We start from the raw sequence: 26846 nt of genomic DNA, 5'->3' as shown, positions 1-26846 counted from the left end.
TATTGATCAAAAAAAAACCTTTTATATTAGTGCTGTCATCTATTTGTTTTACGCTGCAAGTATTTTTTAGCAACCTATCCTTTGTCTTTTAATCTTCTATGGAAATTTTTGTTTTCACCACGACATCTTAAATCTTTCTTCCTTTATCATTCCTGTTTTTCAGTTTGTTTATGTAGCACTTCCCATTATTTTAATAGTTTTATTTATGGAACTGTATATAAATAAATATTTATTTATTTTGTTTCAAGCATTTGACCTTTAATTCACCTTGAAATAGTTACTGTGTTTGGTGTAACATGCTGACACATTTTTCCCTGATGGATAAGCAACCAACTTAACCTCAGAATCACTTATACAGAGATCACTTAGTTTATCCTCTCAATGACTTCATGTTTCAAGTTTATCATATATTAAATTTCTCAATTAGTCTTTTTTTCATGTCCTTCAGTACAGTTCAGAAATTCCTCACATAGTTAAGCATTATAGCATTTTTTTGTTTCCTGTTATACTCTTTGATGTTTTTTTTTTAGGTTTTTAAGATTTTTTTCTATTGGGTATGGGCACTGGTTTTCATTTTCTTAATTTTGATATTGTTTATACATAACTGACCTTTTTTTATTCCAATACGTCGTCTATTAATTTTCTTTATATTTACAGATATTATCAGATAGCTAGTACTTGCAAATAATGTGTTTCCTTCATTCAAATATCATTTATTTCTCTTACATTTTTGCATTGGCTGGATCTGACCTCAAGGCTTAATTTTAATAGTTAATTCATAAGTATGTAAGCTCATTAAATTCTTGCAACAATCCTAGCAGTAGAAACTACTGTTATCTTCATTTTAAAAATGAGGAACTAGAGCGGCTTCCCTGGTTGTCCAGTGATTAAGACTCCGGGCTTGCACTGCAGAGGGCGTGGGTTCCACCCCGGGTCGGGAAAGTTCCACATGCCACGAGGTGCGGCCAAAAAAAAAGAAAAAAAAAAAATGAGGAACTAGAATAACTATCTCTAGTGTTTCAGCAATAAGTCTGATGTTTGCGATACTTCTGATAGATATCATTCGTCATGTTAAGGCACTGCTCATCATTTACTAATTTATTAGACTATTTTTTCATAATCAAGAAGGGATGTTAAATTTTATCAAGTACACCTTCTACATCTATTGAGATTGTCAAGGTGTTTTTTTTTTTTTCTTAACTCAATAATATAAATTACACAATTAGATTTCCTAATGTGTTCAATCTTACTGATGTTCCATGAAAGGTATATAATTTGCTTTTTTTAAAAATCTGTGTTTTTTTAATATCAGAATTATTTTAGTCTCAGGGAATGAATTCACACATTTTCCATTTTCTTTTATGTTCTTAATAAACTTGAACAATGTTTAAGAATTGCCTGTACAGTTAAGGTTTCAAAACTCATGTTCATTAAATGATTGAAATGTGTTATTTTCTTATTCAGGGGCGGGGAGTATGCAGGGAGAAAAGGGTGGAGTTATTTGATAACTATTTCTGATATTTCCATCAGTAATGATTTTCACTAAACAGTGCATTTAATACCTGATATTCAAGTTCCTCTAATTATATTTTTAAAGATAATTTCCTTGATATTTTTATATATTAATTTCTTCAAATGGGGGACGGTATTATATTTTTAGTTAACTTGGAGAGATTTTTATACCTTTACAATACCTAAATCTTCCCAAGGTATGTCTCTATATTTATTCACGTTTTCTCTCATTCTCAGTAAAATTTAGTTATGTTCTTCATAGCAATCCCTATATTTCTTGTTGTTCACTCATTCTTTTTTTTTTTTAAGGTATTTTTTTTTTAATTTATTTATTTATTTATGGCTGTGTTGGGTCTTCGTTTCTGTGCGAGGGCTTTCTCTAGTTGTGGCAAGTGGGGACCACTCTTCATCGCGGTGCGCGGGCCTCTCACTATCGCGGCCTCTCTTGTTGCGGAGCACAGGCTCCAGATGCGCAGGCTCAGCAATTGTGGCTCATGGGCTTAACTGCTCCGCGGCATGTGGGATCCTCCCAGACCAGGGCTCGAACCTGTGTCCCCTGCATTGGCAGGCAGATTCTCAACCACTGCACCACCAGGGAAGCCCCCACTCATTCTTAATAGTATATGATTTCCCTTTTTTTCATTAGCCTTGTAAATGGCTTGCCTGTATCACTGGTTTGGGGGGCAACTAATACTTGGATTTATCAAATACACTGTTTAAGTACTTTCTATGTAATTGCTCTTTTATTAATCTTCAAAAATTTCTTTATAATTTTCTCAGTTTTCTTTATTTTAGTTCATTTTGGTGAGATGTTTAATTGATTTTCAACCTTGTTGTTCAATTATAAAACCATTCACGTAACTTCCCTGGTGGTCCAGTGGTTAAGACACTGTGCTTCCACTGCAGGGGGCACAAGTTCGATCCCTGGTCAGGAAACTAAGATCCTACATGCCCTGTGGTGCAGCCAAAAAAAATTTCCTCTGAATAATACTTTTGGCCCTTATCCATAGTTTTTATATATCGCATTTCATTGTTAGTTTCTAAGAATTTTATAGTTGCAGTTTTGGTATCTACATTAGCTACCTGAGATTTTTTTTCTACCAAGGATTTTGATACTTGTTTCATTTTTGTTATTTATTTCTCTTTACCGTGATCACAGTACAGGTTCTGCCTTTTTGAAATCTATTGAAGCGTTTTGGACCCACAACATAATCAATAATTAAACAAGTTAAGTGGGTATGTGAACAGAATATTTTATGTACTTATGTGTGTGTCTACACATACACATGTTGGACAAAGCTTATGGCTGATTCTCTAAAGTCTAAGAACCACCACTTTAGTTTGTTTAAAATTCACCTGAGAACTTGCTAAAAAAATAAAAACAAAAACAAAAAAAGAGATTCCAGGGTTTCATCACCAGAAACTTAGTAGCTGTGGAATCATGTGCAAGGACTTTTGCTATTAGCATACACTTCATGGAACTTGGAATTTCAAAGACTTGGCACTTTAAAACATCACTTCAAAGCTTTGTTTTTTGTTTCTGATTTTTAAAAGCTAGATAGATAATATATATTATTTTTCTGTGATTCCAATTTTGTAATTTTTCTGGTGTTTCAAATATCATACATATATGTGTATATATACATATGCACACACACATTTCCATGGGAAGTCATTCACGTAAAAGTTCCTGTCTTTATAACTTTATTGATAATTAAATTATTTTGTAACCCATAAAATAACCACCTCTGTATGTTTCTCACTTACCTTTTGTTTACATTTATGTGTTACACTTTTGTTCACCCATTTTAGTATTGCCATGTTTGAGGTGTCTCATCTAGAAGCAGCACTTAGATTTTACTCTTTCACTCATTATGAGAGGTTTCCCCATTTAATAGAAAAGTTTAACCCAGTCAACGTTTACCATCATGCAGGATATGCTCAGATTTATACTTGCTATCTTCCCGTTACAGGACAGTAGAGGAATTCCACTAGTCATTCTTCTTTCTCCCTTGGCCTGTCGTAACCAAATATCATCCACCTTCTACACTAGTTATGGTTCATGATAATTCCAGCATATTTATGGCACCCTTTGCTGGTTTCCAGGGCCAACAGGAAAATGTGCCTTATCTTCCTTTACTTCAATGAACATGTTGGACCAGGATTAGATGAGGAAGCGAGTTGAATGTTTGTGTCCAAAAATCACCATTTTGCCCTGTTAAATATTGTATTTCGTTATACATCCATAAACATTTATGTAAAGTAAAATAAATAGTATATATTTCAATGGCCAAAATTTCAGCATTAACTTAAAAAAATATGATTAAGAATGTCTAGTACAGGGGCTTCCCTGGTGGCGCAGTGGTTGAGAATCTGCCTGCCAATGCAGGGGACACGGGTTCGAGCCCTGGTCTGGGAAGATCCCACATGCCGCGGAGCAACTGGGCCCGTGAGCCACAATTACTGAGCCTGCGCGTCTGGAGCCTGTGCTCCGCAACAAGAGAGGCCGCGATGGTGAGAGGCCTGCGCACCGCGATGAAGAGTGGTCCCCACTTGCCACAACTAGAGAAAGCCCTCGCACAGAAACGAAGACCCAGCACAGTCATAAATAAATAAATAAATAAATAAATAAATAAATAAATAAAAGAACGCGAATTTCTTAAAAAAAAAAAAAAGAATGTCTAGTACAATGTGCAAAATCCATCATAGGTTGAGAGTTGGGTAAATACTTAATTGGAAATGCAAATGAAGATGTGCATGGACATTTATTTGGTACAGCAATTATAGAAAATTTATCCCATAAAGCTAATTAAGTGAGGCTATTATTGGTGTACCTAGTTACTGGGCACTGGCTTCACAGAGAATGCTAAGGGCTGCATGAAGGCCTGTGCTTCTGATATAAATTCACATGTGCATGTTGGCATGGCTTACACAAGAGGACTAAAATTTGTTTCAAAATGTAGGACCTCATCAAATTGAGATGACTTCTCCATAGATAGTAGGAAATAACAACAAATAGATGCTTTTCCTATTTTACAGAAAGCTGACTTTCAAAGTCTTCCAAAATTGACCCATTAGATAATTAATTCTAGGAGGGTAAACACATATTTAAATAAGAAGGATGAGAAGAACTCAGCCAGATTTTCACGACAAAATCAAGATCACTTAATTGAGAATAGCAATGAAAAATAAATCTACTGAATTGGATAATTATTAGGAGACAAGTCTACGTTGGGAATGTTTTAAAACTAAAACATTCCTACTTTAACCATGGTCATTTTTAAGTCTTTTGTCATTTACAGACAGTTCTGGGTGTACTCTGATGATTTTGCAAATATGTTCCTATAAAAGAGTTTCATCTTCAAGAAATTCATGGAAAAGACTCTGACAAGTACAGGTTTCTGATAACTGACTGTACTGCTGAACTGAATGAATAAGCATTTTCAGAACTCTAATGAAAAACTGATGAACTCATAAAAGTGCTAACAAAAGATCAAGATAAAAAAAAGAAATTAATTACATGGGACTGAGTGAACTGATGAGGATGAGTATAATTTTTGTGACTTTCTGTCTGAATTAAAAAAAAAAAAAAATCCCACAAGGACTCAGAGGAAAAGAATATACAAATCAATTTTCACTGCAAAGTAAAGGAGCTGTTACAGTGGAGGATTACTGGACTGAATGTCAATGTTATGACATAGTATAAGTGTGTTTCATGTTTGGTAATTGCAATCATTGTTGCTTTTGTTGTGGTCATCCATGTACAATGCTTGGTGTCAGTCTATCTATCTCTTGTAAAAATAAAATACAGTGTGTGTGTGTGGAAAAAAAAAAAAAAAAACATTCCTACTGTTTTCCAATGTATATTTACTATATTATTGATTAGAAGATTTTTGGAAGAATGTGGAAATGTACAAATATTAAAAGTTTTCGGGACTTCCCTGGTGGTCCAGGGGTTAAGACTCCACACTTCCACTGCAGGGGGCACAGGTTAGATCCCTGGTGGGGGAAGTTCCGTGTGGTGCGTCCAAAAAAAAATTTTTTTTTCAGATTATAATCCAATCCAACTGCAATTTTCTACTGCTTTTAATCATGAGTAAAAAGTTTTGCCTATCTATATAATCATTTTTAAAAACTGTTTTTTAAAAAGTTGAACAGAAATGAAATCTATGGAAGGATGGCTCACTGCCCTGCATTTTTTCAATTCTGATGTATATCTGAGCACATGTATATGCTTTGAACAATTCACCATCATTAATAAATATACTGACTTTAGAATATGAATTTTAAGGGAGCCAAGAGTCATCCAATATATTCACCCTGATTAAAAGGTATAGTGAATTCAGAACAGGCTCTTTATTTAACAGGCTGAAATGCACTTAGCACATTACCATTTCGAGAGAGTAAAAGTTGAAGGACTTTCAATACTTTACACTTAGACATTTTAAAATGTAGTTTGCATTTTCTCTGAAAGTGTAAATCAAGTTTTAGTTTATGACTTGATTAAAGAAAATGTGTCCTCACAAAAATTACGCGCACTCTAAGAAATACAATTTTTGTTTTTAAATACAAAGCAAGGTATTATAGGACACTGTTCCATATCCTATAGAGGTAATAGTGAAGCACCAACGGATCCATTTTTGTGACTAAAAATATTTAAAAAGCAGGGAAATAAATCCTGCTCCTAAGAGGCCTAGAACACAGAATTGAAGGGTTTTCTCTTTGATGCTTTTTTTCTGGAGTTGCAACCAATTCCTCCAGGAAGAGTCTTCCTCCCGTACAATTTGCTTCACACAGGAGCCAAAGTTTCTTCCTAGTTAACTGTTCTGCTATATCCATGCCAAAGCCTGCAGATAATCCCTGCCCATAGAATAGGCCCCAAACTCCCTCCACCCCTCCTGAGCTGCACTCTCCAGCCTCCCTGTTCACACTGAGAGCTAGGCACCAAGGCCGCTCTTTGCTTCCAGAATGTGGCCTCTCCTTTACCCTGCTGTTTCTCTGCTCATGCTTTCCCCTCTGCTTGGAATGGCCTTCATTCTTCACCTCACCCAGCAGTTCCTATCAACACCATACTCCTTCCTGGCCAGCTCAACCTCCCCACTTTCTAAAGTCTTCCCAAAGTTAAATTCAGCCCTCCCACCTTGCATTTTCCTGTTCCTTTTATACGGCACCTAATATTTTCGGTCTTGTGTGTTCATCTCACAGGCATCACCCATGAAATGCAAGTCTTTACTTAACTCTGTATCCCACCTGCACCCCTGTCCCCCACCTCCATTGCACTGAGCCCAGTGGCTGCACAAAGCAGATCTTGGTTATGGCTTTTGGCACAATATTTACTTAACAGCTACTCACTATGGCAGCACAACATCCTCTTAGGATGGCTCTGATACGAGACTGCCTAATTCAAACCCAGCCTCCCCTACTTACCAGCTACAGGTCTTTCTTTGCCTCAGTTTCCTCATTTGTAGATGGTCATAATAATAAAGCGTGCCTCCTTAGGCTGTCATAGAATTAATGATGTACCATATGGTAAGTGCACAGCACAGGGCTTGCTAGGTAAGTATTGCTCAATAGACATTAAATAAAGAAAAAACTTAGATCTAAATACATTTTAAAATATACCCTCTAAATCACAAGTTAGAATTATTTTAAAATAATTATAAATAGAAACAAAATTTATAAATATAAATACTATAGATATAAGTAATATAAATTTTTTAAAAAACCAAATGATCAATGAAATAACAAACAAAATTTGCCTGTTACAGATACTGAGGGTTATGACCTTTTTTCCTAATACATTTATATCTACACTTCAGGTAGGGAATCAATTCATTTGGAGAAGGTATGTTGCGGGTGCATCGGGAAGAGCCCACACAGATCTTACGTAAGATCTGATCACTTTCCCAATCTACTGGTCAAAGCACTGGAAATAAATATGAACTGAAACAGCCATGCTGAACAACAACTACTGAAATGTCTTATTCAGCTCAACATCCCTGGGCCCCCAAAGTCCCAAAGGGGAAACGTGGCTCAGGCCACACTGCCTTTACACAGTGGAGACCTTTCAGATCTGGGCTTATTTCTCCACGTGCTACATTTATATTAGAAACAAGCAGTATAAACCAAATCAAACACTCCCCGGCTGGAAACCTCCCTGTGGTTTCCCATCACCACTAAGAAAGAGCCAAAGTCCTTCTAACTTTCAGGCTGTCAGGGTCCTACAAGGTCCTCTTCCACACCATCCTATCTCCTATCCTTTCCTATCTCACATTTGCTATTCTCTACTCACTCTATTCCATCCACACTGCTCTGCTATTTTTGAAATTTGACAGTCAAGGCCTGGCCTTGGAACCTTTGAACTTGAAGATTTCCTGCCTGGAAGAGTTTCCCCAGATACCCTCCTGGTTTTCTCCCCGCCCTTACCTACTTAAGTTCTCAGTCAAATGTTCCCTTTCCAGTGAGGTAATCGCTGCCTGAATCACAGAAAATTGCATCCCTTTCCCACACACATCCTCTTGGAGGCCCCTCCCCCTGCTTCATTTTCTACATAGCACTTTTCACCATCTAACCTATTGTGCATTGCTTTTTTTTTTTTTCTTTTTTTGTTTCTGGTTTGTATATTGCCTCCTGCAATCAAAAGATAAGTTCCAGGAGAGGACATAACTTCACTGCGATCATTGTTAGAACATTACCACCTAAAACAATTCTTGGCACACACTGAACACTTGATAAATATTTATCAAATGAATGCTTAGATTGTGGGGCAGCTTATCAGCAACCTGAAAAAGTGAAGGGGGCTAATGGGCTTGCTTTCATCGAAACAAAGTCTTTCACAAATCACTCTATCTTGTATTTAGAAGGATATAGTTTGAAAGCTCTATTAATTGAGGTCAGTGGTTCTCCACTCCACCGGGAGTGACTCTGCCCCCTTCAGAGCCCTGGGCGATGTTGCAAGACATCTTTGGTTATCACAATAGCAATGGGTGGATGGGTGCTACTGGCATCTAGTGGGTAGAGGTCAGGGATGCTGCTAAACTTCATACAGTACATAGGACAGTCCCCACAGCAGAGAACGATCCGTCCAACAATGTCAGGAGTGCTGAGGTTGAGAAACCCTAAACCTGATTTAGCCAGGGGTAATTTCTTAGATCTAACTCCACAGCGTATAGCGATTGTACACTACGAGGGAAGGAGGAAAGAAAGTTGGTCAACTTGTTGGTATTCTAGGAAGACCAAATACACGAAATGTTTACATGCGAAACAGAGGGAGGTTAATAAAGGTACGAAGTGGCGTTCACCCAGCAAGGAATCAAATACGCTACTAAGGATTTATCTATAAAAACAAGAGGAGAAATGTCCAAAAAAAAAAATGTTAGAGAGAAAGGACACTAAATTCTAAAGGAGAGCCTTGGTTCCTTGTCCCTTTAGACCTCTTTAAAATTGTGCCCCATGTTCTTGTTACATGTATTCTTTCAGGAATAACTGACAAAGTTGTAATAAAAAAAAAAAAAAGGAGGGAAATCCCACATCACCATCTCCTCTCTGAGAGTGGGCGTGGCTTGCTGCTTGTGGCTCAGAACATTCGGCAGCAGCCAGCTCTGCAAGGGAGCAGCTGCTCTACCACGCTCTCCAAGTAACATCAGGGATATGAGAACTTGGGGAGAAATTAACCAAGCAAATCAAAAAGAGAAGAGATATTGAGAGGTGCAGCGTTTCCCCCTCTGTAAACACCATGTGAGCTAGTCTAAAATCATGGATAAATTACAGACTGCTCCAGCCACAAAAATGCACTAAGAGCTTTGGGGAAATAAGTCTTTGGGAAGAAAGAAATAAAGCCTTCCTCACTGATAAAGGCCATTACAACTCTACCAAACTCTACCACACATTGTATGAATGGTTGGATGAAAAACTGAAATTCTCTCCTCTAGAAGAGTACATTTGGCATAAACATAAATGCCCAATTAATAGGTGAATTCAGATCCCAGCTTTCCACCTTTGCCCATGTAAAGACATTATATGATGCTCTCTCTTCTGAATTTTATAGGGTATTTTTTTTTTTCGTTCAGCTCTTAGCTCACTCTGACACATTACCTTTTAAGGGGACTACCAAAACAGCCCTCTTTTTCGAAGAGAGGCTCTCTGCTTTCTTCCACAAAGCACTTTTGGAGACTGAAAACAAACGGGACTACTAAAAAGACAAACAGAATTTTTGAGAAAATGGTCTTTAGTGGAATTGAGAATAACTATGCAGTTACCAGCAAGTAATCTTTGAAGAAATGGGCAGTAAGGAGGCAATGAAGAAAAACATGGATGTTTTTCATTCACCAATGGAAGATCAGTCATAGATATGTATTTCCTGAAACAAAAGAGAAACTCCTATCTTAAGATGGAAAGACTGAGTGTGGATTGAAAGACCAGTCAAAATGTTTTGGTTGGTTAATCAATACGCAATTGACACACAGAGAAAATTATGTGACTTTACATCTGAAACTACTGAAAATACTGGAGAAGGATAAGGAATAAAACAGCTGTTTCCTGCTATAGCTGGGAGGACATTTCCCCCCCCCCAGATTGACAAAGATAAAGCAACTCTAGACCATAGAAACTTGTCAACTGTAAAACGACTCACACACTGTATATTAACGAAGGTAACTTACAGACAGCAAGGGAATGGCAACTTTCCCAAGAAAATCAGGGGGTTTATCTCCATCTTCATCAAACACAGTCACTTCCAAAACATCATGAATATCTTTAATGGGACTGAAACAAGAAACACACCATGTATTAGATACAAAAACACAAAAGTGAAGTCTGTTCCATGAAGATCTGAAAACACGGTTTCACTAATTAAATCTGTATGTCCTCAGAGTATAAAAGTACCATTTAATTAAATTCCAAAAATTAAATCAAACTGACTGTATTCCCAAACCTTCCATCAGAGAAGATTCAGACATCCATATGGAAAAAAAAAGTCAACTTTTTTACTATGACATTTTCCATGTATATGTGTACTCAAGGGTAGAACCGTTAAAGAAACAGGATAAAGAAAGAGAACAGGGGACAGAATAAGGAGGACAGTGATTTCAAAGTAGCTTCCAAATGAGATGAACAAAAATCAGATTTACTTTACTTGCAACTAATGAAGAATTCCCTTTAAAAATAAACGATGGTCAAAATCACTACTTGCCGAGATCCCTAGAAAGCATCCTATTGTTGAAACACAGAGTACTAAAAGTCTTATGCATATTTACATACTGGTAAACAGTTTTTATGTTGACCAGAAGCCAGACATTGGCTACAATGAAACACAGAGCCATGGTCATTGGCAGGGTGTTGACCAAACCAGAGACTTGCATATGGCAATTTGCAAACCTGCTTAGCACAGTACATCCTCTTCTCATAGATCCTTGGGAAGTTTCTGCTTGGGAACCACCAACTGCATTCAATACGAACTATATTCTTCCAGTTATAAGCACAGACAGAGCATTTCTTCAGTGTTGTGAGGCCAGTGTACCACCATTTCACCCAAATTCAAAAAGGGGCCTCCCGCTTGATGGCCAGGCGCCTTGGAATCTAAAGCAAACTAGGAATATACCCAGCCTCCTAAATGCCTGAGTCTGAAAAGTGAGCATCACTACGGAGCAGGTTATTCAGAGAAGCTGGAACATAAGGGGCCTTTGGGAGTCCTTGAGGAATTGCAGATAATCTATATGTTCCAAAAGACTCTGGCAGAATACAAGCCTTCAGATATTAAAATAATGTTGTACCATACAAGCTCCTTGAATTAAAGACAGGTCTACATTTGTAATTTCCTTGAACCCAGAAGTGAATTACTCTGGATTTATGGAAGCTTCCTTCTACTCACAGATTAATTTAGTCACTAAAAGACCTACTTTACAAATGCCTCTCCTATAACACTCCCTTGCAGTTCCAAATGGTCTCTTCTATTATTAACACTATACTCTATAAAATGAAAGCATAAAAGGTTTTCAGAAAAAGAAAAACAATAAACTTCACTCTTTGCCCATAAAAATGGACAGAAAGTTCCACTCAAGAGCCCCAGACTGCCCCAAACATATCAGGGATAATTGGTCTCTGAGTTAAAGCTGCTCTTTGATATTCCAGGGGCTAAAGTACTTACAATGTAAAAACTTTGTTCCACTCAGGGTTGAGGTTTTTGTAAATGGTATGTGTCTGAAGTCGGTCATTTCCCAACTCCAACAAGCAAAAGGGATCGCTCTTCCCTGTAAAAAGAACACAGACGTGGGTCAGAGACAAAGGAATCTCCTTGGTCAGAAGCAAGTGAATCTCAAAAGTGGCAAGAGGTAAAGTGAACAAAAGTCATGCACTTTTTTTCCAATTATTATTTTTTTTTTAAATTTTATATTGCAGTATAGTTGATTTACAATGCTGTGTTAGTTTCAGGTGTACAGCAAAGTGATTCAGTTATACACATACCTATATCTATTCTTTTTCAGATTCTTTTCCCATTTAGGTTATTACAGAATATTGAGTAGAGTTCCCTGTACTATACAGTAGGTCCTTGTTGACTGCATATTTTACGTATAGTAGTGTGTATATGTTAACCCCAAACTCCTAATTTATCCCTCACCCCACCTTTCCCCTTTGGTAACCATAAATTTGTTTTCTAAATCTATGAGTCTGTTTCTGTTTTGTAAATAAGTTCATTTGTATCATTTTTTAGATTCCACATATTGTTAACAATAAAATTGGGCTTGCTGATAGAGAATAGACTTGTGGTTGCCAAGGGGGAGGGGATGTAAGGGAGGGATGGATTGGGAGTTTGGGGTTAGCAGATGCAAACTATTAGATATAGAATGGATAAACAACAGAGTCCTACTGTATATTCAATACCCTGTGATAAACCATAATGGAAAAGAATATGAAAAAGAATGTGTATATATATATATATATATATATATATATATATATATATATGTACAACCATCACTTTGCTGTACAGCAGAAATTAACACAGCACTGTAAATCAACTACACTTCAATTAAAAAAAAATTGTGCTTGCTAAAAGATTGAACATGAGCCTCTCTTTTCAGCAAGCCGTGTAAGCCCTGTGTGGGAATTCGGGAGGTGGACAGACATACAGGTGTCAGCACACTTATTGGACTGGGACTGACACACAACCCAGATGCAGCCTTGAGAGCAGTGGCAACACTGGTTTCACAAGAGCAGGTGTCAATGTGGCACGTGAGAGAGTCCAAGTTTGTGTTTTGTTTTAAAACAGAAGCACATCTCTGTTTCCTTCCTAAATTCTCTTTGAGCCAATATAATTTGTTTTTCTTTCTTTGGCCGCATCGGGTCTTAGCTGCGGCACGCGGGGTCTTCGTTGAGGCACGCGGGATCTTTTGTTGTGGCATGCAGGCTCTTCGCTGTGGCACGCGGGCTTCTCTCTAGTTGCGGTGTGCGGGTTTTCTCCCTCTAGTTGTGGCGCTCGGGCTCCAGAGCGCATGGGCTCTATAGTTTGCGGCACACGGGCTCTCTCGTTGAGCCGCATGAGCTCAGTAGTTGTGGCGCGCGGGCTTAGTTGCCTCGCGGCACGTGGGATCCTAGTTCCCCGACCAGGGATTGAACCCGCATACCCTGCATTGAGAGGCGGTTTCTTTACCACTGGACCACCAGGGAAGTCCCTGAGTGAATATAGTTACTCGTTTACAACTGGAAGTCTATGATAACTTACATGCTTCTACGAGGTGATAAGAGAAATGAGAAAAAGTGTAACCATGGCTATTTAGGAGTTAAAACTCTGCTCTGGAGTGAGTGGCCACACACACATAGGATCTTACATATTTAGTAAATGGTGAGAATACACATGGGACATTTTTGGTGCTCAGACACATGCAGAAGTCTATTTTCATAAGGTTAAGTTCAAAGTTTTTATCTTAAAAAATAATGAAGCTTAACCTTTACTTCTCCCATCTCACCTCTTCTTCTTCCCCCCTACCTCACACAGCCTCCAAAAGAAAAAAATAAAAAGATTAGAAAATCCTGAATCCAAAGGGGAACACAGAAAGTTACCGCATAAGAAGTCTCTCCCCTTCTGTTGGGCTTGGCAGAGGGATCCAGAGTTGAAACCGTCAGGGTCTCTAACGTTCTCAGGACATGAACACATGGCCTACCTCTGCGCACACTGGCGCTTTACAAAGCGGTGTGTACTAAATTAATTGGGGGCAAAAGGACAGACGTGCCTCCAACAAATGGCCAAGGAATCCGAGACCAGGGCCTAACTCAGACAGTGCTCAGGCCACTTGACCTACTGGCCTACCATTCAGGTCACTGAACCTACATCTAATTCACTTAATAACCAGGAGCTCTGAAGTATTGCAAGTCATTAGAGAGACACATGTGCAGGAGCCAGCATGAAGATGATATTTCAAAACAGGAAGAAAAGAAGAGCAGCTGTATGGCTAAGAGTCAGTGTTAAACAGGAGATTCCATTCAACTGACTAGTGGCCTGGACACTTGGATGCCTGGCCAAAGCTTTTAAGTCAAGGCTATTATCTCAGTGGCCAGCAGACAGTGATTGAGCCATGGACACAGATGAATGCATTGGGGTCGTCACTTACAAACAATGGAAATGATCCCTGTCTAAATTTAGCAGAAAAGGAATTTATTAAAATAATAGCAAGCAGCTCTCAGGATCAGACCACAGATTGGAAAACCAGGCTGGAAAAATCACTGGAAACCAAAGAATGCTGAGGGATACTAAGGCACAGAATCTCAGTCAATCTCTCACCCCAGGAAAAGTCTGGCGTGGCCTCTGCTTCCCAGGAAAACCGGCCCCACCGACACTTCCGACCCCGGCCCCTAAATGTAGCTGCTTCTAATATGAATTCTCCACTCCCGCTTCTTTGCCTCACTTGATGTAGATGTAAAGGGATTGCCCCTGCCTAGCAAATCCTCATGCCCTAACTTCCAGGGCTCAGAAAGGGAGTACACATTGGCTTTCTACCACATGAAAGTGGCTCTGAGCCCTTCTCCAAAACATTCGATGAGAAGCACCCCAAACCTAGAAGGGGTTTCAAATGTTGGGCAGCCCAAATCAAACACACACACAAATCCATCTGCATCTGTAAAAAGTCTTGCTTCTTTAAGACATTTTACTCAGCCATAAAACAGTGAAATAATGCCATTTGCAGCAACATGGATGGACCTAGAGATTATCATACTAAGTGAACTAAATCAGACAGAGAAAGACAAATATCACATGATATCACTTATTTGCGGAATCTAAAAAAAAATGATACATTTCGTAATTTTCTTGTTTCTAGTTGTGGCCTTTTCTTTTCTGCCTAGATAAGTTCCTTTAGCATTTGTTGTAAAGCTGCTTAAAAAAAATTTGATACAAATGAACTTATTTGCAACATATAAATAGACTCAGGGACATAGGAAACTTTGGTAATTTACGGTTACCAAAGGGGATGGAGGTGGGGAGATAAATTCGGAATTTGGCATTAACACACTACTATATAAAACAGATAAACAACAAGGACCTACTGGATAGCACAGGAACTATATTCAATATCTCGTAATAACCTATAGTGGAAAAGAATCTGATTCATATGCGTATAACTGAATCACTGCTGTGCGCTTGAAACTAACACAACACGGTAAATTCACTACACTTCATTTTTTTTAAAAAGGCAGTTTAACTCTGGGACTGTGTCTCACGGGGCACAGGGTAGGGGTTGGGTGACAGTGCAGAAGGTCATGACAGCTCTCTAGTAACATGAAAAGAACATGAACATGAAAGAACACATATGTTCTCAGCTTCATACTCAGGTAGACAATGCTCAGCTCCCCAACCCAAGCTGAAACCGCTACTTAACCGTTTGTCAGACTGTTGGGAGGTGACACTGACATGACATCCCACCAGCACTGGCTCAGGGGGAGCCGTCTGAGACTTGTAATGAAAGCCCGGGGGTTCCTCCACAGCAACGTGGAGAGGGTCCGGGCCTGTGCCTGCACAGGTGCGCTGAGCCCTGCCCACCCACCGTCTCTCCAGCACACCCCTCCGCTATCCCAGCTAAGAAGGAACAGCCTTCCTTCCAGGAACTGGGAACTTCAGTTGTGTGTCTCCAAGGAACACACTGCGCCGACTCTCTGAAGATAATTCCGTCAAAGCCCATTAAAACGCTGCATTTATTAATATTACAGTATAAACAGGCAGAGAGGAGGAAGAAGAAGCAAAGACATTAACACATTTATAGAGTAATGCATATACACTTTAGGATTGATCTCTTGCCCTTCAAAGATCCCAGATAGACAGGGACTTTCAAAAAAATTTAAATCATGAGTATTTTTATTCAATCATGATAAAACGATCTCCCATCACAAATGTTTCCCAAGAGTACCAAGCAAACAGTACCAGACAAAGTGACATATATACACTTGGGACTGCACTTTTGCTCCACCTGTTTGTACAGGTAAAACATCTAGACCACCTCTTCTACATACAGATGCCGTGTCACCTTGACACGGCTATACCACTAGTGATTCAGATTCACGGTCGGGTGGTGTTTTAGCGCCTTGCTCTCAATAGCCTTTGCTATTTTTGAACAGCACGTTAAAATTCATTTGTATTCCTTGAATGGCAAGTGGAGGTTCCTCGTTTAAATAATTTTACCTTTATATTAGTTACAGAAGTTGAATGACAAGCAATAAAAGTATTTTAGAGGTCAAATCATTCATCCAATAAATATTTATTAAGCGCCCATTCTGCTCTTGGCACTGAACCAGGCCGGTCCCAATGTACACAGACCACCAAGTCATCACCTTCAAGGAACTCTCATAATAATCATGCTTTTCAGCAAATGTCACCTTTCCAGTGAAAACTTCGCTCACACCCTCTGCCAGAGGACTAAGCTGTTCCCCTCTGTGATCTCCAACTGTATATTTTCCTTGCCCGTTTTCAACTGCACACCTGTACATCTCTGTTCTGTATTTAGCCCTGTATTTCATTTAAGGGGCCCAATGCAGGCACAACCAAGGTATGTGTGTCCCTCTCATGCCCTGTGAAGAGTGTCCTGGCCCAGTGACAGAAGGCAACAGGGGACTTCCGGCTCTGGTGATGGGTGTTGGCTGGAGGGAGCCAGGTTCCTCCCACTCTGTGCAGAAAACGATGCTTCATGCAGGTTCTCCTTTAATCTTCGCGTCCATTCTATGGGGTAAGGTATGTCTGTGCCATTTTGCAGATGAGAAGACTAAAGTTCAGAGACATTTAATTTGGTTGGTTAAAGTCCAGAAAGATTTCACAGTGGAGGTGAATTCTAAGCAAGGTTTAGGAGGAGGCTGATTTGGTTAAAAGAAATGGGTAGGTCCTTGCTGAGGAGATAGGGACAGATCGGAGCCTAACATTCATTAAGTAGATAGATAGATAGATAGATAGATAGATAGATAGATAGATAGATAGATAGATACAGATATAGATACATATATATGCATACGTACAGCTAAATAGGGGTGATCAGGAAATATAAGATATGGGTGGATAAAGGAAGAGCCTGGCTGGAAGCCTGGAAGGCCATGACTGGTGCTTTTTTTTAAAATTTTCATTTCTTTTTACTTATCAAGCAGCCAGGAGCCACCAAAGACTGTCAACACAAGGGGCAAGAATTTCTAGAGGAAGGTAATTCCTGAAGCTAACTGTGGAGCATTATAGCTCAGGCTAGGGGCGGATGTGGGAGTGGGGACAACAGCCATTCCAGACTTCATTTCCAAAATCTCTCCCTTCAATTCTTGTCCCCAACCGTTTGTTGATAAACATTACTTTTGCATACTGGAGCCAATTCTAGTGTTCATCCTGAAACTCTGTGTTCTCTGACAACTTATCCCACACCATCCATGCTGCTCTATCTCCTATTCCCTAACCTTTATCAAGTCAGCGTGTCTGGGCCCCACCCCTGACCAGCACACAGAGGTGCGGGGCTCAGTCATGCTTCCTAACTCTGCGTGTGGAATGGTCTCTCCCTGCAATGCTCTCCCAAGCCCTGCTCCTCTCCAAAAAAAAAGAAAAAGAAAATAAAAGGACCAACTAACCTCTGAGGCCTAGTTCAAGATGCATCATCTGCATGGAGCTTTCTCTGCCACCCTAAACTCCAGGGAGCTCCCCACTCAATCTCCTATGATCATTAGTTTGGGTATCATAATGCCACACTGTATGATGTGCCTAATCCTCCCTTCAACAAATAATTTATGGTTTCCTAAAATGTGGAAAGTACTGTGCTGGGCTGTGAGACGGATTTTAAAGAAAGAAAAAACACTGATCTCTATTCCTTCCAGACCTAACTTTCAAGTATCTCTTGCCTTCCCGAGTGGGTTGCAAGCATCTCTAATCCAAACAATGGCCTCGGTGGCATCCTGCAGATGAGGACAGATCACTTCACCGTGGCAGACGTCCAGAGCTGGGGACAGACAGGTCTCACTTAGGACTGTGAGGTCCGCAAAGGAAGAGGACACTATTGCTGAAATGTTTTTTAACTAAATTTCTGATGTTGTAATATTCTAGCACAAATAGAACAAACAAGAACTGATGACATGAGAATTTTTCCTTCTTCTAATTCCATTCCCCTGTCACCACTCAAGCTCCATAAAGCACCATCATCCACTGAATTTGCCTAACATCTCCCCATTTTCACTCTTGCACCCCCAAAATCCTTGCTCTTCGCAGCCACCAGAATAAATTTGTATTTAAGTTCATATCGGATCATATCAGTTCCCTACTTAAAAAGGTCTCTAATTTCTTCACCTGGACCCCATGTTCCTATATAATCCAGTCCCACCTAATACAATAGCCTCCTGGCCCCTGAGGGTCCCCTTGATCTGTTCTCCAGTTTCACTTGCTTTTCTGCATGTCTTGGGAAAGCCCTGCAGGCTTTGGAACATGCTGTTCCCTCATTTGAAAACTGCTTTTCCTTCAGCTCTACTGTGCTAACTCCTCCTTATGCCTGACACCTCAGCTAAAAAATCACTTCCTGCAGGAACACCAGTCAGGTGTCCCTTTAATGAACCTTGACACCTGTTCTTGACCTTGATAGTATCATTGTCATTAGATGCCACTGGGTTAGCAGTCACTCCATGTGAAGGCAGGGACCAATTCCTCTCCCCCACCATGTCACCAGGACCCACCACAGGCTCACACACAGAGGAGGTATACTGGCTGAGTAAATTAAGATCTTACTAAGAAGCCAGCCAGTAAGATCAGCTGTTAATCAATGAACTGAACTCATTCACTCACAAGGTACCAGTAAGCTACAAACTGCTAAATCTTCGATAAACTCCCAAACTTTACATCAACTAGAGTTCATGTTCCTTGGCAGACTGCTAAAGCAGATGGCCTGCCAAGGCAGATTTGTATCGTTTTTTACGTGTTTTTGAAAAGTTGGTCTTGATTTGGGCTCATCTAGCCATGAGGTTCTCATGAAAATTAAGAGCACTAAATCACTATGGCTGAGCTTCCTAGAAATTCAATTACAGTCAACCCTTTGAAAATGGGGCATCTTTAAGAGGGGACGTATTGCTACGAATATAGCTTCAAACAGCAGGCAATGAAAACAAACTAGAAAATGGACATGTGACTTAAAATTCCCAACGAACAACAACCATAGGACTATTTTATTTCTCTTTTGATACAAGCAGTCTTATGTTTCAAAAAAACCCAAAACAACAGAAAACAAAGCTAGTGTTATAATTTACAGAAACTACTCAAACGTCAGTATTACAGCATATGGCTGGAATATTTCTATGCTATAATATGGTATCTAACTGCAGTATTTTGGTCAACAGTTTCTCAAAACAGAACTTTTATATACAACAAAAAATTGATGAGCTCATAAAAGCATTTTATATCGATAAAATTATTATCCATATTATCAAAATGTGAATACAAGCACTAAACTGGTTTAAGTATGAGAATTTTCCTACCATGAAGCATGTTTTTTCTTCACTTTTATCAGGCAATAGAAACAGAAACAAAAAGAAACAAACATCATAGAGTGGTAACTATAGATTTCTAAAAGTGGTTGAAAAGCTAAAAGTGATTAGCAACACTGATATTTCCAACATTATTTAAAATTAGAGAAATCATAAACAAAATACCAAGAAGACAATAACCTGTGAAATTCCCCAGGTCAACTATATTCTAAAAAAATAAATTTAATAAAGAATGGGAATAGCATTTATTGAGCATGTAACATGTGTCAGGTATGCTTATTTAGGTTTTGATTTAACTCTCAAAATACCCATGAGAAGCTGGAGGCTTAAGTGGACCCAAGGCTGGTATGTGGTAGAACCAAGATTTACACATCTGTTTCTATACAACTTCTATACCATAATACATGGGGATTAAAATGAAAGGCAGCTACCATAAAAATAAAAAGCAAATAAAATGGGGAATAATTTTCATCTTCAGTGAATAAATTATTGAACTGAACATTAATTTACCCAAAGCATGAGTTTCAGTCTCTTGGAAAGGGATCGTGTACTTAATGAATGAATGGAGAACTTTACCAGTCATGGGAGAGCAACCCTGCGTGTGGAACAGAGCTCCTCCTAATGGCATTGCCAAGGAACCACTCAACTGAAAATGCCACCCAATTTTGAGCAAGGTCCTCACCCACATCAGTGATACTCACTGCTCCCTAGAGGAGGAAGAGTGAAGTGATCACAAGCTCCCTACAGGTAGGTGTGTCTGATCTGTAGTAGATGCTCAATAAACATTTCTTGAAGATCACTAGATCTACCCACCAAGGTGACTTTTCTTAAATTAAGACAAACTCAAAAAGCATTTGGAAAACTACACTGGGCTCCCTGAAAAGAAGTATGGAGTTCTTGAATTAAATGTGTCTTTGTTCTCCTGGATCAGGCACTGTTATGGCCCCTGACATGCTTATTTATCACATAAGAGTACTTCCCCGTAACCCATATTTTTTGCTTGAAAACATAGTCTTTTCCATTCCTCTGATAAAGATTCTCTAATTATAAGATTCTGTTAATATGGTAGTTGTCTTACTAACATTGGAAACAGAGAAAGGGTCCAAGTGACAATCTTACAGCCAAGAAGTCAAAAAAATCCAGATATATTTGGAAAATTTTTGCGTTTTATGGGTGGGTTTTGTATGGCAAAAAGTAACAAAAAATCGCAATGATAAAAAAGATCCCTGGAGAACAGTAACTCCAAATTGTGAGGAAAGATGGTTATTTCCAGTTTTGTTCCTTCGTTGCCTCCTGATAATTCCCCAGCTTCTCATCATGACATACAGCGTATTATGACAGGAACATGAAAAATTAAGATAGGATTGTGCTACCAAAACAAGGGCTATTGAGACCCACACCCTATTATGCTGTGTTGTTAGAACACTTACTATCATCCTATATGGAGGTGAGCTTGCAATGCTGTTCTCCTTGCTCTTTTGCCACTGCTGGCATGACGAGGTAAAGAAAACTCTCCTAAGCTTCTATCGCCCCTATTTTATGTCAGAATACTTAATGGCTAGGGTCATCTTGGTGGTGTTAACAGGGTGGAGGAATAAAGCGGAGGGAGACTAAAGAAGAACCCATCCTGCCACTGCAAGATTCCTTAAGGAGAAGGGTGTTAATATATAAGAACTCTTTTAGAACAAAATTAATATATAGAAAGCTTAATTAGTAGGGAGGAAGATGTGTGAAACCCACATTTTGTTTCTAAGAATATAAGAGAAGGGTCACTGACTAAGTGCTGAATTTTGGCAGGTGCGTTATGCAAATAGAGGCCGTGATGGTTTCAGTACTGATACACCGAAGGAGCCCCTCCGTCGTACAATTCTGGAAGCTTCCCCACAATATTCTATCAATTACAACAAGGCTATCCAGAACATTTCTCCGTGTATGTGCTGAACACAGTAAATACTTTCCTACTCTTCACTGGTGGATCTCCCAATAGGTAAGATAAGCATTGCCACTTGTACTGAAATACAATTCTGATCAGAAAATATTTCAGTTCCCTAACTATTTTTCTGTTTACCTATTATCTACTTGATTACCTTTTTATAGCCTATGAAACAAACTCTGCATTGTTTTTGTTTGGTTTTTATTGCTTTCTTCTCAAAACAGCTGAGTTCTAAGACTAGCGGCAGCTGAGTGAAGTATGTTGGTCTCATTAAACATTACAAACAGCTATGCTCACCTTGAGTTTCAAAGTACAATTTATCATCTGTTTTGTGAATCAAGGCTATGGCCTTGTTTACTACAGAAGAACTGACATCAGACAGGATAACCTATTACTTAAAAATTTTAGGTTACATTGGACACAAGGTGTTTGTGAGACAAATGCTTTAATAAAAATATCTGACAGGCTCTTCTATTAGAATAACTGTGTATGGCTATCCATATCTCATATTGGCTGTGGAGAACATTAAAATATCTTTCACCAATTTTAGAGGGATGGACTGCAAAAGAAGTTAATTACCTCCGATACTTTAAAATAAGAAGTCTTCTCACTTATATACAAACAAATGTCAGATACACACACAAAAATGCCAAGCTATATATAAATTTAAATTTATTAATTCTAGAGTAGGTTCAATCACACAATAAAATAGCATATTTAGAAAAGAATGAATTAGTTTGAAAAAATAATAAATTATCTTTTCTACACATTAGAACACCGAAACCTTTATCTTTTATAAATATCTTAATATTGGTAACATATGTAGATTTAGGTTATTAATATCTTATAACATTTGGAAAGCTACACTAATTTTTTTCTTTATATAAAAAAGCTAAATGTTTAATTGCAAAGAAGTTCACCTTAGTGCATGTATATATATAATGTATATATATGATATATATTATTCCAATGTTCTAAAATGCTAGCAAAGTAATGAGGATTCAATTTCCCCCAAGTTTAATTTATTTTTATGGCTACATAATCATAACATCAATAACCACTCATGAGGAATATCCACCTAACTTTGATCCGATTAGCATAAGTGACTGATATTTTCTTTTTCTAATTGCTACTTGCAAAAATATAGATAACTTTAAAATTGGCAAACCACTGATCGCAGGCCTGCCAAGTGCTTTCATTTCTCCTCTAGGACAAAAGGTCCCTGCACTCTGCAAACCGTAACCTTCACCTCCATATGGACCACTGCCAAGATCTGCTCCCATGGACTTTTGTTTTATCAGAGTCCCTGAATCTAACTTGAAGCATCAGTTATTATGGTTATTTGGTATTGTTTTCAAGAAACAAATAATTACAGAAAAAAAAAGAAAAGAAACTATCAAGAAAAAAAGTAGGAAGGTTGGAAAGTTCCCTTTTGTCTAAAACGACCACCATTCTTTGAGAATGTGCCTGGTTATTCAGAGTAAATGCAGTTCTTTTTAATTTGCAGGAGTGAATATTTTGTTCTCTGGCAAGTGCCATGAAACACTCAGTTATAAAAAGCAAGGCTGACTGGAAAATGCTGGGTATAAATAGTTACTTATTTCTTAAATGTTTCTGGCACTGGCAATGATTGAGTACCTCTTCTGATCCATGATCAAGTGAAGCTGGCATTTTTATTTTTTCTGCATATCAAGTGAATTGGTAACGATAATAACAGCAATAATGTATGAGTCGCCACTGTATGATATGATCGTTAACATCTCGGAAGCATTAATTACATCTCTACTGCTACCTCACAGCAACGTGAATCCACTTCTTTTTTCACATAGAAAAGTTACTTTACAACTCTCTGGATTAGGTCCACTTTGTTGCCCTAAAACAACACCTTGGTTTGGAACAGACTGGATGAGCCTACCAACCTATAAAGATCATTAGACTGTGAAATTTGATTCTAAGAATAAAGATCGATATGGTCTAAAGACATGTTTAGCTAATGACAAGGATCTTTGCTTCAATTCAGAAGAGTGATGATTTTCTCGTAAATAATACAGAGATAGTAAAACACCAGGGCATTTAGCTAAATCGCTTAGCATTATTTGGTTTCTAACCACTGCTTTTTGTTAATGGAATCCTCAGGTACTCACCACCTTCATCCACTCCAAAACTATCTACTGAATATCTTGAATATAAAGAAAATGACAAAATGGTAGCATTTTGCCCCAAAATTATTCTTCTGAAAAGTGGGTTTTGCCTTATCATCTGATCTTTATAAAAACTTCCATTTTCCAGGTTTCTCTCCTATACACTTTAATAGTCAAAGTACTCTTTGGAGAATTCAGATTGGCCTGAAACAACCTCCATCAATCCTAGTTTTGGGGGTGCTTTATGGAAGTCACCTGATAGGAAGCATAAAATAAGGTAAGTTTTTAAAAAGTATTTCCACATATGGATGTAGTTGTACACAAGCCTTTTAAAAAAATGTTTAATGCATTTCAATTAGTTCCTGGCAAACACAAAATATACAACTACAGAAAGAATATTTGAAAACTGCGTAAAAGCATAAATGAGTTCTTGGGGCCTGAGACAACGTTTACTGAGACATCAACAATCACAGATTCAAACAGTGTTGTATCTAAACACTGAGATGAAAGTAAAATACAATTTGCTCTGGAAAACTGGTCGATAACTCTACATGTGCTTTAGTGATGACAAAACTACTTCTGTCAAAGGCACATGAAACGTCTGAATTAAGCATTTTCATAAACTGTAAGTTTCAAAAGGAAAATTTCTAAATCAATCTAAGACTATATAAACATTTGCAAGTAAACTGATGAATATTAGAAGTCATTACTGAAGTATTTCATCCACAACCCTGAGAATTAATATATTCATATTGGCTGAAAAAGCATTTTTGGATATACTCACTGGGCATTTCCTTAAAATTGAGATCACCTTATTTGGGGGGGCTTATAGAGTAGTGATTTCCATTGGTTCATTTTTTGAAGGAGGGTGGGGAGAACTCTTTCTTTAAAACTAAGTTCATATATCCCATCATTTTTGTAATATAAAGTGCTTCTAATTAACATTCTCGTTTCCAGAGTTTGAGCTACCTCAAACTCAGAAGTTCAGAGGTTACACAAATACAGAGAGTAGACCACATTCTAAAATTATGATATAACAACAACAAAAATGTACTACTGCATTAACAGATCCATGTTGTATAATAGCCTTCATATTCATCGATTGACTTGGTAAATAGCATCTGTCATATAGGTGCTTAAATTGTTAGTCAGTACAAGGGGGTAATTCAGCAATGAGGCAATGAGTGGAGATGCATCCTCTGATCATACACTGGAACGTTTGGATTACTCTCCTCATAGTCAAGCATAATTCAGCACAAAGCATGTCAGTTCCAGCCTCTGTCTATAAGTTCCAGGTAGTGAAACACCAAGAGAAATTTTGTATAAAACAATGGCAATGGCAAAGTGGTTCCATGGCCAAGACTTTGGTTACTGTTACAGAGAAGTGCCAGCCAGCCAGATTTAGGACCCTGTGAAGAATAAAACACTGTCTGCACACAGCGCTGCAAGAGAAAAGGCAAGAAGTCAAATCTGTCTTCTGAGGTCCTATAGAAAAGCGTCATCAAACATTTAACAAATAAAGAAGTCATGACACGAATCATCCACAAATATCTTTGAAAGCTAAATGGACTAGCACATTATCTAATCATAGTAAAATTACTTGAAAAAGATAATTTTGCAAAAAATGTGAAGTGAGAGAACTTGTTGTCTGCACCTTTTTTTCTTCTGTGACTCTGTCTGAAAGAGTATGATTGCTCTGTACATGCTTCTACTTAGTAAAACATTTCACTCTGCCACCGGATCATTTCAAAGCAGGAAATAAATAAAAATGAATAAAAAGATGAAACTTTTCTATACCTGAGAAATCTGCTGCTAAGAGATCTACCGCCTTTAAAACCTTCACTTGTAAAATGCCGACGTCCTTCATATTTTTCAGGGAGTTCTGTAAACACTGGGGGGAGAAAAGTAGATCACAAATGAACATAGCTTTCTGATATACTGTTTAATGCCAAAAAGTCCCTATAGGAAGTACCTTCTAGATTTATCATCATCTATCTCATGCAATGCTAAGAAAAGTTCCAATGCGCATTGCATCAGTCAACAGGAAACAGGCATTTGCAGCAACCAGATTAAAAGTGACCGAGAATTAATTAACTCCCCTTTCAAAATAAACAAATTACAAAGCACATGCAATCTACTTTTAACATCACCCCCTGGTGATAGTACAGACATCCCACCGGGAAAATGGGTGTAGAACTACATTCATTCTCTTTTCCCCCTTTCTCTTTAATGAAACTTTTAAATCACCCGAAAAGGCAACATTATTCTGACCTAGTTAGAACAAACTTTATGGATATCAGAGGACTAAACTTGGACTCTTCGTAGACACTTATTACTACCAGAAAGAGAGTAGGGATGGAAATGGAATGAATTTTCTAGTCCATGTTACATCCAGCTTATTAGAGACTGAGCATCTAGTTCTGCTCTGTAGTCACATTTACTTTCATTCTTAGTTTGCATGTGCCAAAGCGCTAATATATCTACTGATAATTCTTAAGCATGTATAGAAATATTTAGATGTCTACGCACATTGCATTCTTTAGAAATTGTGCATGAGATAAGAGATAAGCAAATAAATGCTCTTTGCATGCCTCCAAAACACATTTGCTGAAAAAGATGCTGCTTTCAAACCTTTGGATATAGTATTTCCGTCATCATTAGATAACTAAAAACCTGTGATAAGTGGACCCCAGGGATTTATGGAAGGGTAGTAAAATCCTTGTTATTTAGGCATTTCAGGAAAGAATAACAAAAGCTTAATAATAGCTAAGGTTTGCCTAACGTAAACCTTAGGAAGCACCATTCCTAAGAACTTTTGGAAGTTGTTTCTTCAAACAGTATTTTCAATCTTAAAAAAAACAAACAGAAAAAAACTAGTGTTTAAGCTAAGATGGAAACATCTGAAATAAAGTACTTTCATAATTTAGAGGCAAAATGCCTTTGAAGATTACCTATTCTTAAAACCTAAAAAACAAATCCAGGAGTCTGGAACTCGTGTCTTGTAACACAGTAGCTTTGCCTCTAGCATGCTGGTCAGCTCATTAGCTACAAAAAACCCCAAAACAAAACAAAACACTTGATATTTTTATTTTGATTACTGGCTTTTCAAATCTCTTTTCAATGAGTACTCCTCGAATCCTGAGACATTATTCAAAGCAGTCATTATGATCTTACCTAATGTCACCTTATAAATGCATGACACTCCTCATGAATTTGGTAAATTGCGCAATTTATCCATGGGAAAGTTTGGGGAAGTGTTTTATTTTCATTTGCTTAACTAAAGTCATCAA

General features: G+C 38.1%; 1 protein-coding gene across 7 annotated transcripts in view; it reads right to left on the bottom strand.

Moving 5' to 3' along the window:
• The window catches only part of MCTP2 (multiple C2 and transmembrane domain containing 2), a 259896-nt gene that overhangs the window by 93118 nt on the left and 139932 nt on the right, over positions 1-26846 (bottom strand). For all 7 annotated transcript variants that reach the window (XM_057544190.1, XM_007164994.2, XM_007164995.2 and 4 more), the window contains 3 exons: positions 25354-25447; positions 11657-11759; positions 10173-10275 (listed from right to left, as the gene is read on the bottom strand). In XM_057544190.1, the coding sequence (XP_057400173.1) occupies positions 10173-10275; positions 11657-11759; positions 25354-25447 (300 nt within the window). The remainder of the gene's footprint in view (positions 1-10172; positions 10276-11656; positions 11760-25353; positions 25448-26846) is intronic.

This window comes from Balaenoptera acutorostrata, chromosome 3, assembly GCF_949987535.1.
Source record: "Balaenoptera acutorostrata chromosome 3, mBalAcu1.1, whole genome shotgun sequence".
Taxonomy (NCBI): domain Eukaryota; kingdom Metazoa; phylum Chordata; class Mammalia; order Artiodactyla; family Balaenopteridae; genus Balaenoptera; species Balaenoptera acutorostrata.
This window is presented reverse-complemented; position numbering and strand designations above follow the sequence as displayed.